This window comes from Oncorhynchus tshawytscha, linkage group LG03 (genome assembly GCF_018296145.1).
Source record: "Oncorhynchus tshawytscha isolate Ot180627B linkage group LG03, Otsh_v2.0, whole genome shotgun sequence".
NCBI classification, from domain to species: domain Eukaryota; kingdom Metazoa; phylum Chordata; class Actinopteri; order Salmoniformes; family Salmonidae; genus Oncorhynchus; species Oncorhynchus tshawytscha.
This window is the reverse complement of record NC_056431.1, coordinates 64,706,158-64,721,157: the sequence shown is the minus strand read 5'-3', so window position 1 is coordinate 64,721,157 and position 15,000 is coordinate 64,706,158. Positions and strand designations below refer to the sequence as shown.

General features: G+C 41.9%; 2 protein-coding genes across 3 annotated transcripts in view; one reads left to right on the top strand and one right to left on the bottom strand.

The window, feature by feature from the left end:
* LOC112241524 (collagen alpha-2(IV) chain) overlaps window positions 1–3,815 on the bottom strand; it is a 133,088-nt gene extending 129,273 nt beyond the window's left edge. For both annotated transcript variants that reach the window (XM_024409607.2, XM_024409611.2), the window contains exons 1-3: window positions 3,665–3,815; window positions 3,159–3,299; window positions 3,008–3,059 (exon numbers count right to left, since the gene is read on the bottom strand). In XM_024409607.2, coding sequence (XP_024265375.1) covers window positions 3,008–3,059; window positions 3,159–3,208 — 102 coding nt within the window. In that variant the 5' untranslated portion in view covers window positions 3,209–3,299; window positions 3,665–3,815. The remainder of the gene's footprint in view (window positions 1–3,007; window positions 3,060–3,158; window positions 3,300–3,664) is intronic.
* A 110-nt stretch (window positions 3,816–3,925) lies between these two features.
* Window positions 3,926–15,000, top strand: part of LOC112241545 (collagen alpha-1(IV) chain) — an 81,707-nt gene continuing 70,632 nt past the window's right edge. Inside the window, exon 1 of the mRNA XM_042319827.1 lies at window positions 3,926–4,157. Within this exon, the coding sequence (XP_042175761.1) occupies window positions 4,089–4,157 (69 nt within the window). The 5' untranslated portion in view covers window positions 3,926–4,088. The remainder of the gene's footprint in view (window positions 4,158–15,000) is intronic.

Genomic DNA, 15,000 nt, shown 5'->3' with positions numbered 1-15,000 from the left:
CTGACAGCTAAAAGTACTCGTTACATTTTGAATGTAACAAGTAAAAAAAAAAAACACTCACAAACTTTTAGTTTGCTATTCATAAGAAGCATTGCCTGATGTGAACCATGCCTCGAACAAAATAGATCTCAGAAGACCTAAGATAGCAGGACAGGAAAGTGGTCCAATTCACGCACTTGTCAAGAGAACATCCCTGGTTATCTACTGCCTCTGATCTGGCAGACTCACTAAACACAAATGATTTGTTTGTAAATTGTCTGAGTGTTGGAGTGTGCCCCTGGCTATCTGTAAATTAAAAAAAACAAGAAAATGGGGCCACCTGGTTTGCTTAATATAAGGAATTTGAAATTATTTATACTTTTACTTTTGATACTTAATTACATTTGATCAATTACATTTACTTTTGATACTTAAGTATATCTAAAACCAAATACTTTTAGACTTTTACTCAAGTACTATTTTACAGGGTGAATCCCATTTACTTGAGTAATTTTCTATTAATGTATCTTTACTTTTACTCAAGTATGATAATTGGGTACTTTTCCCACCACTGCAACTGAGCGCAGGGAATGCAGAAGTGATAAGTGCTAAAATGTGTTTTGGTTGAAGTTGAATTGAACAGTATAAAACAATCACTTAGAATGTATGAAATCAAATGAAATAACTTAGAATGTATGTGTTGCCACCCTAGGATCACTCACTACTTATAAAGCAAATGTAGAACTGTTATAATTCAAAACTAAAAATACTGTCAAATACCGTCAATACCGGAATATAACATTTTGGCCATATCGCCCAGCCCTACTGACAGATCTACATGTAGGTCAAAGCCAATCTCCTGACTGTAATACAGAGAAAGTCTGGGAGGTGGGTAATCATTCCTCAAGAAGCTGCCCACACACATACCCTGAGTAAGAGAGTGCACACATAGTGGCACATACTTTCTGACTTAAGAACAGGGAGGAGGGCAGCCAGGTCACCCATGACTCAAGTCAGTATTCGACATCAATCCATGCCTCTGATTCCAAAAGTTGCAAGTTGGAAACCAGCGATAGAAAGCAGTTATTTTTTATTATTTCAATCTTGTCTCATCACTGCAACTCCCCAACAGGCTCGGGAGGTGAAGGTCGAGTCACGCGTCCTCTGAAACATGATCCGCCAAACCAGGCTCCTTAATTAACACCCGCCCACTTAACCCGGAACCCAGCGGCACCAATGTGTTGGAGGAAACACTGTTCAACTGACGACCGAGGTCAGCCTGCATCAAGGAGTCGCTAGAGCGTGATGAGCCAAGTAAAGCAGCCCGGCCAAACACTCCCCTAACCGGGAGGACGATGGGCCAGCCGGCCAAACACTCCCCTAACAGGGATGACGCTGGGCCAGCCGGCCAAACACTCCCCTAACCGGGATGACGATGGGCCAATTGTGCACCGCCTTATGGGATTCCCGATCACAGCTGGATGTGATAAAGCCTGGAACACAGCCCGGGATCAAACCCGGGTCTGCGATGCAGTGCCTTAGACCGCTGTGCCATTCAGGAGGCCCAAGAAAGCTGTTTTAAGCCTATTCCAGTCCTTATCTTAACCATTCTGAGCTAATTAGTAACCTTAGGAATTTGGAGTTAATGCCTGAACTTAACCTTAAATACTTCAAAATGTGACGTTTGAGAAACATGGATGGACGTCTAATTCTGACATGAGACTGTGAGAGCTAGCAGAGAGATGATTTTATTAACGGATATTCACCATGACTAATAATTTAGGGTTTTATGATGTTTAACCACAGAGGTCAACAGTACCGGGGTCACAACCCGTAACCCCTAACCACAACACTGCAATGGTCAGCAGTCCACTTCAGCTTTTAAACCAAACAAACATCACCGTAATTACCTAATCAGGTACCTCTTTCCTTACAAAATATTTGAGAAGGTTAGAGAGAGTGTGCGAGGAATGGATGTTTTAACTTACACTAGGGGGACTCTAACATGGGGTTATAGGGCACTGGTCACATGGTACACAGGTGACAAGAAAGTGTTAGCACAGGTGGGTTCTTACCTTCTCACAAGAAAATGCTTATAGAATGCACCTCTCTTCACACAGTATTTATTATATGTAAAGTTGCTCTAGCTAATTTAGCTTCAATATCTGCAATAAATGGGAATATCACCCAACCAAAGATGTAGCTACGTCTGAAAAGCTAATTCTATGTGGACACATCCTGAACTGCTCTCAAACTGTGCCAGTTGTCATTACCCCTTCATATTGCAATCTAAATGAAATGGGACCCTCTGCCATGATACTTATTTCTCCCTCAAAATAAGTTCTGTAGAAAATCCTCCCACAGATGTCTTGGCAGGAAAGTAACACGTGAACAAATGACAAAAACAGTTCAAGCAGCTCAGTGACAAAAAAGCCCTAGAGACCATCAAGTTGCTACCAGCTCTCACAGTCTCACGTCAGGGCAAATTCTTAAGGTTGGGCATTAACTTCAAATGGTTAGGGTAAGGGTTAAAGTTTGGGATAGGCTTAAAACAAACATCTCAAAAACAGCTTTCTATTGCTGGATTCAAACTTGCAACCTTTGAAATTAGAGGCAGATACTTAAGTTCAAGCATTAACTCCAAATTCTTAAGGTTGGGCATTAACTTTGAATGGTTAAGGTAAGGTTTAAGGCTTGGGATAGGCTTAAAACAAAAATATTAAAAACAACGTATTCTAACTTGCAACCTTTGGAATCAGAGGCAGATGCTTACTGAAAACCAACTTCAAGGTAACAGTGCTCACTTTTGCCCCTAGTGGCCGGTTTCCACTTCATCTCCCAACGTCCTCAGACATAGATCGAATACTGACTTGTGTCGTCCGTGACCGGGCTGCGAGTTCAGCTGACATGCCCACTGCTCCAAGAAGCAAGAAACCAGCGTTAAATGCAAATGTGCCCACAGCTGTCCCCTCGTCAACAATACTGCCCCCCCCTCCTCACCGCATGATGAGTTGAAAATAAAACTTACTGCGTCAACTCCCGACGCTAGGATGGCCACCGAAAAACATAGAATCAGAAACCTAAAGGGAAAGGGAGAGTGAATGAGTTAATATACATTTTACACAGACAACTGTATACCACAACACATAACAACATAATAGAGCCCGCTGAGCACTTGCCTCAGGTTCTTCAGTTGTCTCTGGTGTGTTGCCTGCATTGCCCCACTCATCCGAACTTCAAACTGAATTCCTACTGCAACTAGTGCTCTTCTCCAGGTTTAGTGGCAGCCCTAATGCATGTCGGGCAGGCCACGAACACAACTGAGACAAAAAACACGGCATTTATTTGTTGAACAACATGACATTATAAAAGTATGTATCGTTAATGTCGAAAACAAATACTCTGTTCGCGCGTGCGTAAACGTTTTTGAAACGCACAATATTGTTGTCAATATATATATATTTTACACATGATATTCATATAAAAGTGAAGACATGGATGCGGGCTATAAATCTCCTTCAAGAGTAGTTGGGTTTGTCTGTAGGCTTTACGCATGTGATGTCTGTACCTGTAGGCTATCCAGATAGGCTATTATAACACATGGAAATGGGAAAACCACATAAGATCTCTGAACAAGTTTGTTAGTGAACGAGACAACAATGAACACAAAAAGCACTTTTTCTACCTGGGATGTGTTGCGCTTGTCGGGGGAAGAGTAGCGTGTGAGGGTATACACGCCAGATCCCGGCGATGTAAAATCACAGTTGTCCCGGTCGCTCTGTCACCAATATACAGATAATGAGCAGTCTCTCTCCTAACAGTTAAAGTTGAAGTGGTGCTTTGTAACAACATGGTTGTGTCGGTACATATGGGCAAGCGTGGTCGTTAACAGGGGGTGTGGTTGACGACAAACAAGAACAAGTTGCATTGATCAGAAAGAGGCTCACAACGTCCAGGGCAAATATGCAACCCAACGCACTGCACAAGCTCTGCTGATAGTCTGTATTTATTTTAAGAAGAAGAATACGAAGGTTTCAACAAGTGGTCTTTAGTGGACATTCGGGACAGTTGTAGGCCTACATACATTTCCATTGCGTCCCTAAGCAATAATGTTCCAGAGTTGCACCCTGGTTTTGTTGGTGGCTCTCTGCTACGCCGTATACCAGACAGAGGCGGAGGTAAGAGTCATTTTAACTAACTGTTTAATTGAACATGGTAAAAACTGTATTGTGTTACTATCTTATGTGTTCAACTTGAGAAATAGGCTACTGTATAAGTTGTGCGTTTGGAGTTTTGGGAAGTTGCGCTCATGGTGTGCTCGATGCCTCTCCAAGACTCAGCATTGACAATTGACTGAGTGCGTGTGTAAAGTTCAACAAATTAAATACAAGTTTGGTATCTTATTATGCATTTCTATGATGAAGAATTTTGCACAATACCTATACAATAGCTGTGAATAAAGCCCAACTGTCATGTCCAAACTGATGGTGGCAAATTCTTAGGAATTCTCACCATTTATCAGGTTCACATTGGACATCACTGACCACTCAGAATTACTCTACAGTAGTGCTGATTAGTGAATATATCTTCACCCAACACTTTGAATAGTCCGTTATCTTTAGATTTTGAATGTAAAAACAAACATTTTGATTGTTTCTCCAAATATATAAAACCATATATTTTATTTAGCTTATTACTGTACTTACATTGGACATTATGATACTGTGAATATAATTGCATTGGTCACTTTGATGATACATGCTGCCATGAATGATTCTAGCATCATACCTCCAGAGCAGTGCAACATGGTCAGTCAAAGTGCTTAGTGTGGCTCTGAGAATCTCTACATAGAGCATTCTGCTAGGAGCACTCTCTGTGGTTTATCTGTGTATGTTCATACAGTATACCTACTTCTGTGTCTCTGCTTTTTCAATAGTTGTGACTAAACTCTAACATTAAATGTATTTTTACTGTACAGAAACATGTGGGTAAGCTCATTTTCGTATCAGTGTACAGTACCAGTCAAAAGTTTGGACACACCTACCTATTCCAGGGTTTTTCTTAATTTGTACTATTTTCTACATTGTAGAATAATAGTGAAGACATCAAAACTATGAAATAACACATATGGAATCATGTAGTAACCCAATAAGTTTTTAACACAAAGAAGCCACCCTTTGCCTTGATGACAGCTTTGCACACTCTTGGCATTCTCTCAACCAGCTTCATGAGGTAGTCACCTGGAATGCATAGTTGACAGGTGTGCCTTGTTAAAAGTTAATTTGTGGAATTTCTTTCCTTCTTAATTAGTGGTCGACCCATTAATCGGCATGGCCAATTAATTAGGCCCGATTTCAAGTTTTCAATAACAATCGGTAATCAGCATTTTTGGATGCCGATTATGGCCGATTACATTGCATTCCATGAGGAAACTGTGTGGCAGGCTGACCACAGGTTACGCGAGTGCAGCAAGGAGCCAAGGTAAGTTGCTAGCTAGCATCAATCTTCACATAATCACTAGTTAACTACACATGGTTGATGATATTACTAGGTTAACTAGCTTGTCCTGCGTTGCATATAATCAATTTAAATTCTTAGCTTACTTCGCCAAACGGGGGATGATTTAACAAAAGCGCAATCGCGAAAAAAGCACAATCGTTGCACAAATGTACCCAACCATAAACATCAATGCCTTTCTTAAAATCAATACACAGAATTATATATTTTTAAACCTGCATATTTAGTTCAAATAAATTCATGTTAGCAGGCAGTATTACTAGGGAAATTGTGTCACTTCTCTTGCGTTCATTGCACACAGAGTCAGGGTATATGCAACACTTTGGGCCGCCTGCCTCGTTGCAAACTAATTAGCCAGAATTTTACATAATTATGACATAAAATTGAAGGTTGTGCACTATAACAGAAATATTTAGACTTAGGGTTGTCACCCGTTCGATCAAATATGGAATGATTCCGTATTTCACTGATAGAATAAACGTTTTGTTTTCGAAATTATAGTTTCTGGATTTGACCATATTAATGACCTAAGGCTTGTATTTCTGTGTTTATTATATTATAATTAAGTCTATGATTTGATATTTGATTGAGCAGTCTGACAGATCGATGGTAGGTGGCAGCAGGCTCGAAAGCATTCGTTCAAACTTTACTGCGTTTGCCAGCAGCTCTTAGCAATGCTTGATTCACACGCAGTTTATGACTTAAAGCCTATCAACTCCTGAAATTAGGCTGGCAATACTAAAGTGCCTTTTACAACATTCAATAGTCTAAGGTTTATGAAATTCAAATGGTATAGAGAGAAATAGTCAACGCATCATAATTCCCATAATGACTACAACCTAAAACTTCTTAACTGGGAATATTGAAGAACTGGGAATATTGAACCACCAGCTGTCATATGTTCTCATGTTCTGAGCAAGGAACTTAAAAGTTAGCTTTTTTACATGACACAAATTGCACTTTTACTTTCTTCTCCAACACTGTATTTTTGCATTATTTAAACCAAATTGAGCAAGTTTCATTATTGGTCCTCCAATAATCTGTATCGGTATCGGCGTTGAAAAATCATAATCAGTCGACCTCTATTCTTAATGTGTTTAAGCCAATCAGTTGTGTTGTGACAAGGTAGGGGTGGTATACAGGACATAGCCTTATTTGGTGAAAGTCCAAGTCCATATTATGGCAAGAACAGCTCAAATAAGCAAAGAGAAATGACAGACCATCTTTACTTTAAGACATGAAGGTCAGTCAATGTGGAAAATTTCAACAACTTTCTTCAAGTGCAGTCGCAAAAACCATCAAGCTCTATGGTGAAACTGGCTCTCATAAGGATCTCCACACGAAAAGGAAGACCCTCCGCATGTGTGGTTCCCACCGTGAAGCATGGAGGAGGAGATGTGATGGTGTGGGTGTGCTTCGCTGGTGACACTGTCAGTGATTTATTTAGAATTCGAGGCACACTTAACCAGCATGGCTACCACAGCATTCTGCAGCGATATGCCATCCCATCTGGTTTTCACTTAGTGGGACTATCATTATGTGGGACTATCATTATGGTCCTGTTTTTCAACCTTCCGGTTACTAGTCCAACGCTCTAACCACTAGGCTACCCTGCCGCCCCAAATTATTTCATAGTTTTGATGTCTTCACTATTATTCTACAATGTAGAAAATAGTAAAAAATTAAGAAAAACCCTTGAGTGAGTAGGTGTGTCCAAACTTTTGACTGGTACTGTATATCTAAACTCTGCAAAAAAAGAAATGTCCTCTCACTGTCAACTGTGTTTATTTTCAGCAAACTTAACATGTGTAAATATTTGTATGAACATAACAAGATTCAACAACTGAGGCATAAACTGAACAAGTTCCACAGACATGTGACTAACAGAAATGGAATAATGTGTCCTTGAACAAAGGGGGGGTCAAAATCAAAAGTAACAGTCAGTATCTGGTGTGGCCACCAGCTGCATTAAGTACTGTAATGCATCTCCTCCTCATGGACTGCACCAGATTTGCCAGTTCTTGCTGTGAGATGTTACCTCACTCTTCCACCAAGGCACCTGCAAGTTCCCAGACATTTCTGGGGAGATGGCCCTAGCCCTCACCCTCCAATCCAACAGGTCTCAGACGTGCTCAATGGGATTGAGATCCAGGCTCTTCGCTGGCCATGGCAGAACACTGATATTCCTGTCTTGCAGGAAATCACGCACAGAACAAGCAGTATGGCTGGTGGCATTGTCATGCTGGAGTGTCATGTCAGGATGAGCCTGCAGGAAGGGTACCACATGAGGGAGGAGGATCTCTTCCCTGTTACGCACATCTTTGAGATAGCCTGCAATGACAACAAACTCAGTTCGATGATGCTATGACACACCGCCCCAGACCATGACGGACCCTCCACCACTAAATCGATCCCGCTGCAGAGTACAGGCCTCGGTGTAATGTTCATTCCTTCGACGATAAACGCGAATCCGACCATCACCCCTGGTGAGACAAAACCGTGACTCGTCAGTGAAGAGCACTTTTTTGCCAGTCCTGTCTGGTCCAGCGACGGTGGGTTTGTGCTCATAGGCGACGTTGTTGCTGGTGATGTCTGGAGAGGACCTGCCTTACAACAGGCCTACAAGCCCTCAGTACAGCCTCTCTAAGCCTATTGCGGACAGTCTGAGCACTGATGGAGCGATTGTGCATTCCTGGTGTAACTCGGGCAGTTGTTGTTGCCATCCTGTACCTGCCCCGCAGGTGTGATGTTCGGATGTACCAATCCTGTGCAGGTGTTGTTACACGTGGTCTGCCACTGTGAGGACGAGCAGCTGTCCATCCTGTCTCTCTGTGGCGCTGTCTTAGGTGTCTCACAGTATGTACATTGCAGTTTATTGCCCTGGCCACATCTGCAGTCCTCATGTCTCCTTGCAGCATGCCTAAGGCACGTTCACGCAGATGAGCAGGGACCCTGGGCATCTTTCTTTTGGTGTTTTTCAGAGTCAGCAGAAAGGCCTCTTTAGTGTCCTAAGTTTTCATAACTGTGACCTTAATTGCCTACCGTCTGTAAGCTGTTAGTGTCTTTTAACGACCGTTCCACAGGTGCATGTTCATTAATTGTTTATGGTTCATTGAACATGCATGGGAAACAGTGTTTAAACCCTTTACAATGAAGATCTGTGAAGTTATTTGGATTTTTACGAATTATCTTTGAAAGACAGGGTCCTGAAAAAGGAACATTTCTTTTTTTGCAGAGTTTATATCAGCTGAAGGTGTCTGCACCATCCAACACTCTTCACTCCCCGACAGACTAACAGACAGCTCACATTGCATTTCTCTGTTACTGTTTAAGTCTCCAGTGTGTCTTTTATCAGTCCTACTGTGCTTTGGTAATGTAGAAAATGCTAAACATGCAGCCCCCTCACCTTCCCTCCCATCCATAGGGACATGGCTATACATTTTCATTAACTGGTACCGCTGTTAACTCCCAAGGCATACACTGTTAGGACAGGTTGACTAGATCCACAACTCCCCTTTCTACTCGAGAGCATGTTTAGAAGCATAGAGGGCCGACTACACATTAAGTGTTATTAGTCTATTAGTACTAGATACTGCATTTCTCTTTTTTGATGAGAACACATAAATCATTAAATCCGCCCCACAGATTGAGCTCTGTGTACGTAGGTGTGTTCATCCGTGTGTGTGTGTGTGTGTGTGTGTGTGTGTGTGTGTGTGCCAAATGGTGGTGAGGCTTGAGGTTCAGTGGGCTCCTGTTACCAAGGTGATGAATTATGTCCGATGTGTTGAAAATGATCTTCAATATAAGCGTCTATTAACATGAAGGCACTTTTCCCAAAACATTCCGTCAAGTTGTTTTCCATTTGGAGGGCTGTGGAATGAGAAAACGCCCCAACCAGTTGTGCTTTCAATCATCGTTGGTTGGATGATATTTCTCTACACTGTTTATCAGAAATGTTCTCAAACTGGCTTTCACCGGAAAAGAGAATCCATGTATGTAAACAGTGTACCAGAATAGGGGCTTTACAGCAGCGTTTCCCAAACTCGGTCCTCGGGACCACAAAAGGAGCATGTTCTAGTTTTTTTCCTAACACTTCACAGCTGATTCAAACTATCAAAGCTTGTTGATGAGTTGAATATTTGAATCAGCTGTGTAATGCTAAGGCAAAAACCAGAGGACCGAGTTTGGGACGTCCTGCTTTACAGTATTTGGAAATAAGGCTTCCTCGTTATATCACTTAAAACCTTGACTCAAAGCACTTACTTGCACAGACTTCTCACTGACAGGTAGCTGTTGTTTTGTTTTCTTATTGTTTTATAATCCCTGACTTTTCAGAAGTCGATGAGAACTAGGCATTTCCCAGAAACACTCATGTTGGACCCTTCTGGTCTCATTAGCTCCCCAAGGCCAGTTAATGATCTGTGATTGAGATTAATGATGAACGGAGGAGAGAGACGAAGAGGAGGAGGAAGGAGAAAGGAGAGGACGGGAGCTTGGAGAAAAACATGCTCATATACTAGAAGTTTCCTATGAGTCTAGAAAAATGAAGTGAATGAACTGTAAAACAACAACTAACCCCATAAGACATGCGCTACTAATATGGGCCATTAAAAAGTGTGTGTGTGTTTGCGGGGGGGTTGGAAGGAGAACAGCAGGACACAGTACATCTGGACAGACTACCCCCCAGAGAGTTGGAGGGAGAGGAAAGGAAAAGAGAATGTGTGTTCTGTTGGATTGGTTAGTGTTGCTAACTGGATGAAACCATGGGAAGAGAGAGAGAGAGAGAAAGCATGAGGAGTTGCAACATTTCCTTCTCATCTGGATCTGCTGTATGGATTTACATAAAGTGTTCTGACTAGTGGAGGCTGCTGAGGGGAGGAAGGCTCATAATAATGGCTGGAACGGAGCGAATGGAATGGCATCAAACACATGGAAACAATGTGTTTGTTGTATTTGATACCATTCCACTGATTCTGCTCCAGCCATTACAACGAGCCTGTCCTCCCCAATTAAGGTGCCACCAACCTCCTGTGGTTCCGACCCACACGTGAGAGCTGTGTTTTGATCAGCAACATTACGTTTGTGATGACAGGAGATGTTCTCTCCACACGCCCGTCGAGAACAATATGGCCAACAGATAAAAAGATTTCTCTCTGTGAGAAACATTGTGGCCTTTTGATCCAAATCCCTATCTAGGATGCTCTGTTGTTTTGGGGTCGAAATAAAGGCCCCTGGCCTGAAGTATGTTCCATTGGTTTTGTATCTTTTCCTCCTATGTGTCCTTTGTTTAAGTACATTAGATATTGATCAGTGGCTGGGATGTACTCCTGCTGTAGTTTTTTCTGTGTGTGTGTGTGTGTGTGTGTGTGTGTGTGTGTGTGTGTGTGTGTGTGTGTGTGTGTGTGAGTGCATGCTTGCTTATCTCTTCTGTTTCTGCAGAGAGAAATCACCTTACTAGTCACATGCCTCCTGTTTGTTGTGTCCCTCTCAATCAGTGGGGCTAACACACACACACACACACACACACACACACACACACACACACACACACACACACACACACACACACACACACACACACACACACACACACACACACACAAACATTATGACCGTGAGGATTTATAAGAACACTATGCAAAAGCGTAACCTGTCCTGTATCAGTATGTTGGTATTTGATCTGTATCAGTATGTTGGTATTTGACCTGTATCAGTATGTTGGTATTTCATCTGTATCAGTATGTTGGTATTTGACCTGACCTGTATCAGTATGTTGGTATTTGATCTGTATCAGTATGTTGGTATTTGATCTGTATCAGTATGTTGGTATTTGACCTGTATCAGTATGTTGGTATTTGATCTGACCTGTATCAGTATGTTGGTATTTGACCTGTATCAGTATGTTGGTATTTGATCTGACCTGTATCAGTATTTTGGTATTTGATCTGACCTGTATCAGTATGTTGGTATTTTATCTGTATCAGTATGTTGGTATTTGATCTGTATCAGTATGTTGGTATTTGACCAGTATGTTGGTATTTGATCTGCCCTGTCAGTATGTTGGTATTTGATCTGTATCAGTATGTTGGTATTTGACCTGACCTGTATCAGTATGTTGGTTTTTGATCTGTATCAGTATGTTGGTATTTGACCTGTATCAGTATGTTGGTATTTGACCTGACCTGTATCAGTATGTTGGTATTTGATCTGTATCAGTATGTTGGTATTTGATCTGTATCAGTATGTTGGTATTTGACCTGACCTGTATCAGTATGTTGGTATTTGACCTGTATCAGTATGTTGGTATTTGATCTGTATCAGTATGTTGGTATTTGATCTGTATCAGTATGTTGGTATTTGACCTGTATCAGTATGTTGGTATTTGACCTGTATCAGTATGTTGGTATTTGATCTGTATCAGTATGTTGGTATTTGATCTGTATCAGTATGTTGGTATTTGACCTGTATCAGTATGTTGGTATTTCATCTGTATCAGTATGTTGGTATTTGACCTGACCTGTATCAGTATGTTGGTATTTGATCTGTATCAGTATGTTGGTATTTGACCTGTATCAGTATGTTGGTATTTGATCTGTATCAGTATGTTGGTATTTGACCTGACCTGTATCAGTATGTTGGTTTTTGATCTGTATCAGTATGTTGGTGTTTGACCTGTATCAGTATGTTGGTATTTGACCTGTATCAGTATGTTGGTATTTGACCTGACCTGTATCAGTATGTTGGTATTTGACCTGATCTGTATCAGTATGTTGGTATTTGACCTGACCTGTATCAGTATGTTGGTATTTGACCTGTATCAGTATGTTGGTATTTGACCTGTATCAGTATGTTGGTATTTGACCTGTATCAGTATGTTGGTATTTGACCTGACCTGTATCAGTATGTTGGTATTTGACCTGATCTGTATCAGTATGTTGGTATTTGACCTGTATCAGTATGTTGGTGTTTGACCTGTATCAGTATGTTGGTATTTGACCTGACCTGTATCAGTATGTTGGTATTTGATCTGTATCAGTATGTTGGTATTTGACCTGTATCAGTATGTTGGTATTTGACCTGACCTGTATCAGTATGTTGGTATTTCACCTGACCTGTATCAGTATGTTGGTATTTGATCTGTATCAGTATGTTGGTATTTGACCTGTATCAGTATGTTGGTATTTGAGGTCCCTGGCTCTCTGGCTCCCTGACTCTCTGGCTCCCTGGCTCTCTGGCTCCCTGACTCTCTGGCTCCCTGGCTCTCTGGCTCCCTGGCTCTCTGGCTCCCTGGCTCTCTGGCTCCTGGCTGGCTCTGGCTCTCCCTGGCTCTCTGGCTCCCTGGCTCTCTGGATCGCTGGCTCTCTGGCTCCCTGGCTCTCTGGCTCCCTGGGTCTTTGTGCCTTGACCTAGTCTACTAGTCCCCCTTTATTCCCCCCTTCCTTCCTCAGCCCTCTCTGTTGCTCTGCTGGTGATGATAAAGAGGACGATGACTTAACTAGATCTGTTAATCAATGCTGTTTTGTTCCGTGTTTTCATCTTCTCTCAATTCCTATCTGAAAAGCCCTGTCATTAGTCACCTCAGCTTCAGTGTCTACCAATTAGCACAGGTATGGAGACCAGACAAGGGTAAGGTCCGGGGAAAACAGCAACATACTGAATGAATCAGGCAGAAAATACATGAGATGTCTTTAAACTATTCTGAGTAGCACTGAAAATCTTGTATGATTGGAGTCTGTGACCAGGTCAGTGAATGGATAGCACTGTTTGTATAATTGTGTGTGTGTGTGTGTGTGTGTGTGTGTGTGTGGTGTGTGTGTGTGTGTGTGTTTGTCAGACAGATGTTTGAAATTGCATAAGAAGGTAAAATGAGCTTAGTTTGTGTTTTGTCTCTAAAGACATCTCCATGGCAACTATCAAAATTCACATCGGTCTTTCCATTTCAATTCAATTCAAGGGGCTTTATTGGCATGGGAAATGTGTTAACATTGCCAAAGCAAGTGAGGTAGATAATATACAAAAGTGAAATAAACAATACAAATTAACAGTAAACATTACACATACAGAAGTTTCAAAACAATAAAGACATTACAAATGTCATATTATATATAAATATGTATACAGTGTTGTAACAATGTATAACACTGTATACATATAACAATGATAACAATTTAACAATGGTTAAAGTACACAAGGGAAAATAAATAAGCATTAATATGGGTTGAATTTACAATGGTGTTTGTTCTTCACTGGTTGCCCTTTTCTTGTGGCAACAGGTCACAAATCTTGCTGCTGTGATGGCACACTGTGGTATTTCACCCGGTAGATATGGGAGTTTATCAAAATTGGATTTGTTTTTGAATTCTTTGTGGATCTGTGTAATCTGAGAGAAATATGTCTCTCTAATATGGCCATATATTGGGCAGGAGGTTAGGAAGTGCAGGTCAGTTTCCACCTCATTTTGTGGGCAGTGAGCAAATAGCCCGTCTTCTCTTGAGAGCCATGTCTGCCTACGGCGGCCTTTCTCAATAGCAAGGCTCTGCTCACTGAGTCTGTACATAGTCAAAGCTTTCCTTAAGTTTGGGTCAGTCACAGTGGTCAGGTATTCTGCTGCTGTGTACTCTCTGTTAAGGGCCAAATAGCATTCTAGTTTGCTCTGTTTTTTTTGTTAATTCTTTCCAATGTGTCAAGTAATTATCTTTTTGTTTTCTCATGATTTGGTTGGGTCTAATTGTGCTGCTGTCCTGGGGCTCTGTAGGGTGTGTTTGTGTTTGTGAACAGAGCCCCAGGACCAGCTTGCTTAGGGGACTCTTCTCCAGGTTCATCTCTCTGTAGGGTGTGTTTGTGAACAGAGCCCCAGGACCAGCTTGCTTAGGGGACTCTTCTCCAGGTTCATCTCTCTGTAGGGTGTGTTTGTGTTTGTGAACAGAGCCCCAGGACCAGCTTGCTTAGGGGACTCTTCTCCAGGTTCATCTCTCTGTGGGGTGTGTTTGTGAAGAGAGCCCCAGGACCAGCTTGCTTAGGGGACTCTTCTCCAGGTTAATCTCTCTGTGGGGTGTGTTTGTGAACAGAGCCCCAGGACCAGCTTGCTTATTGGACTCTTCTCCAGGTTCATCTCTCTGTGGGGTGTGTTTGTGTTTGTGAACAGAGCCCCAGGACCAGCTTGCTTAGGGGACTCTTCTCCAGGTTCATCTCTCTGTAGGGTGTGTTTGTGAACAGAGCCCCAGGACCAGCTTGCTTAGGGGACTCTTCTCCAGGTTCATCTCTCTGTAGGTGATGGCTTTGTTATTTTTACCTTTATTTAACTAGGCAAGTCAGTTAAGAACAAATTGTTATTTTCAATGACGGCCTAGGAACAGTGGGGTAACTGCCTGTTCAGGGGTAGAACGACAGATTTGTACCTTGTCAGCTCGGGGGTTTGAACTTGCAAACTTCCGGTTACTAGTCCAACACTCTAACCACTGGGTATCGGCCTAATTTTGCTCTGCATGCATTATTTGGTGTTCT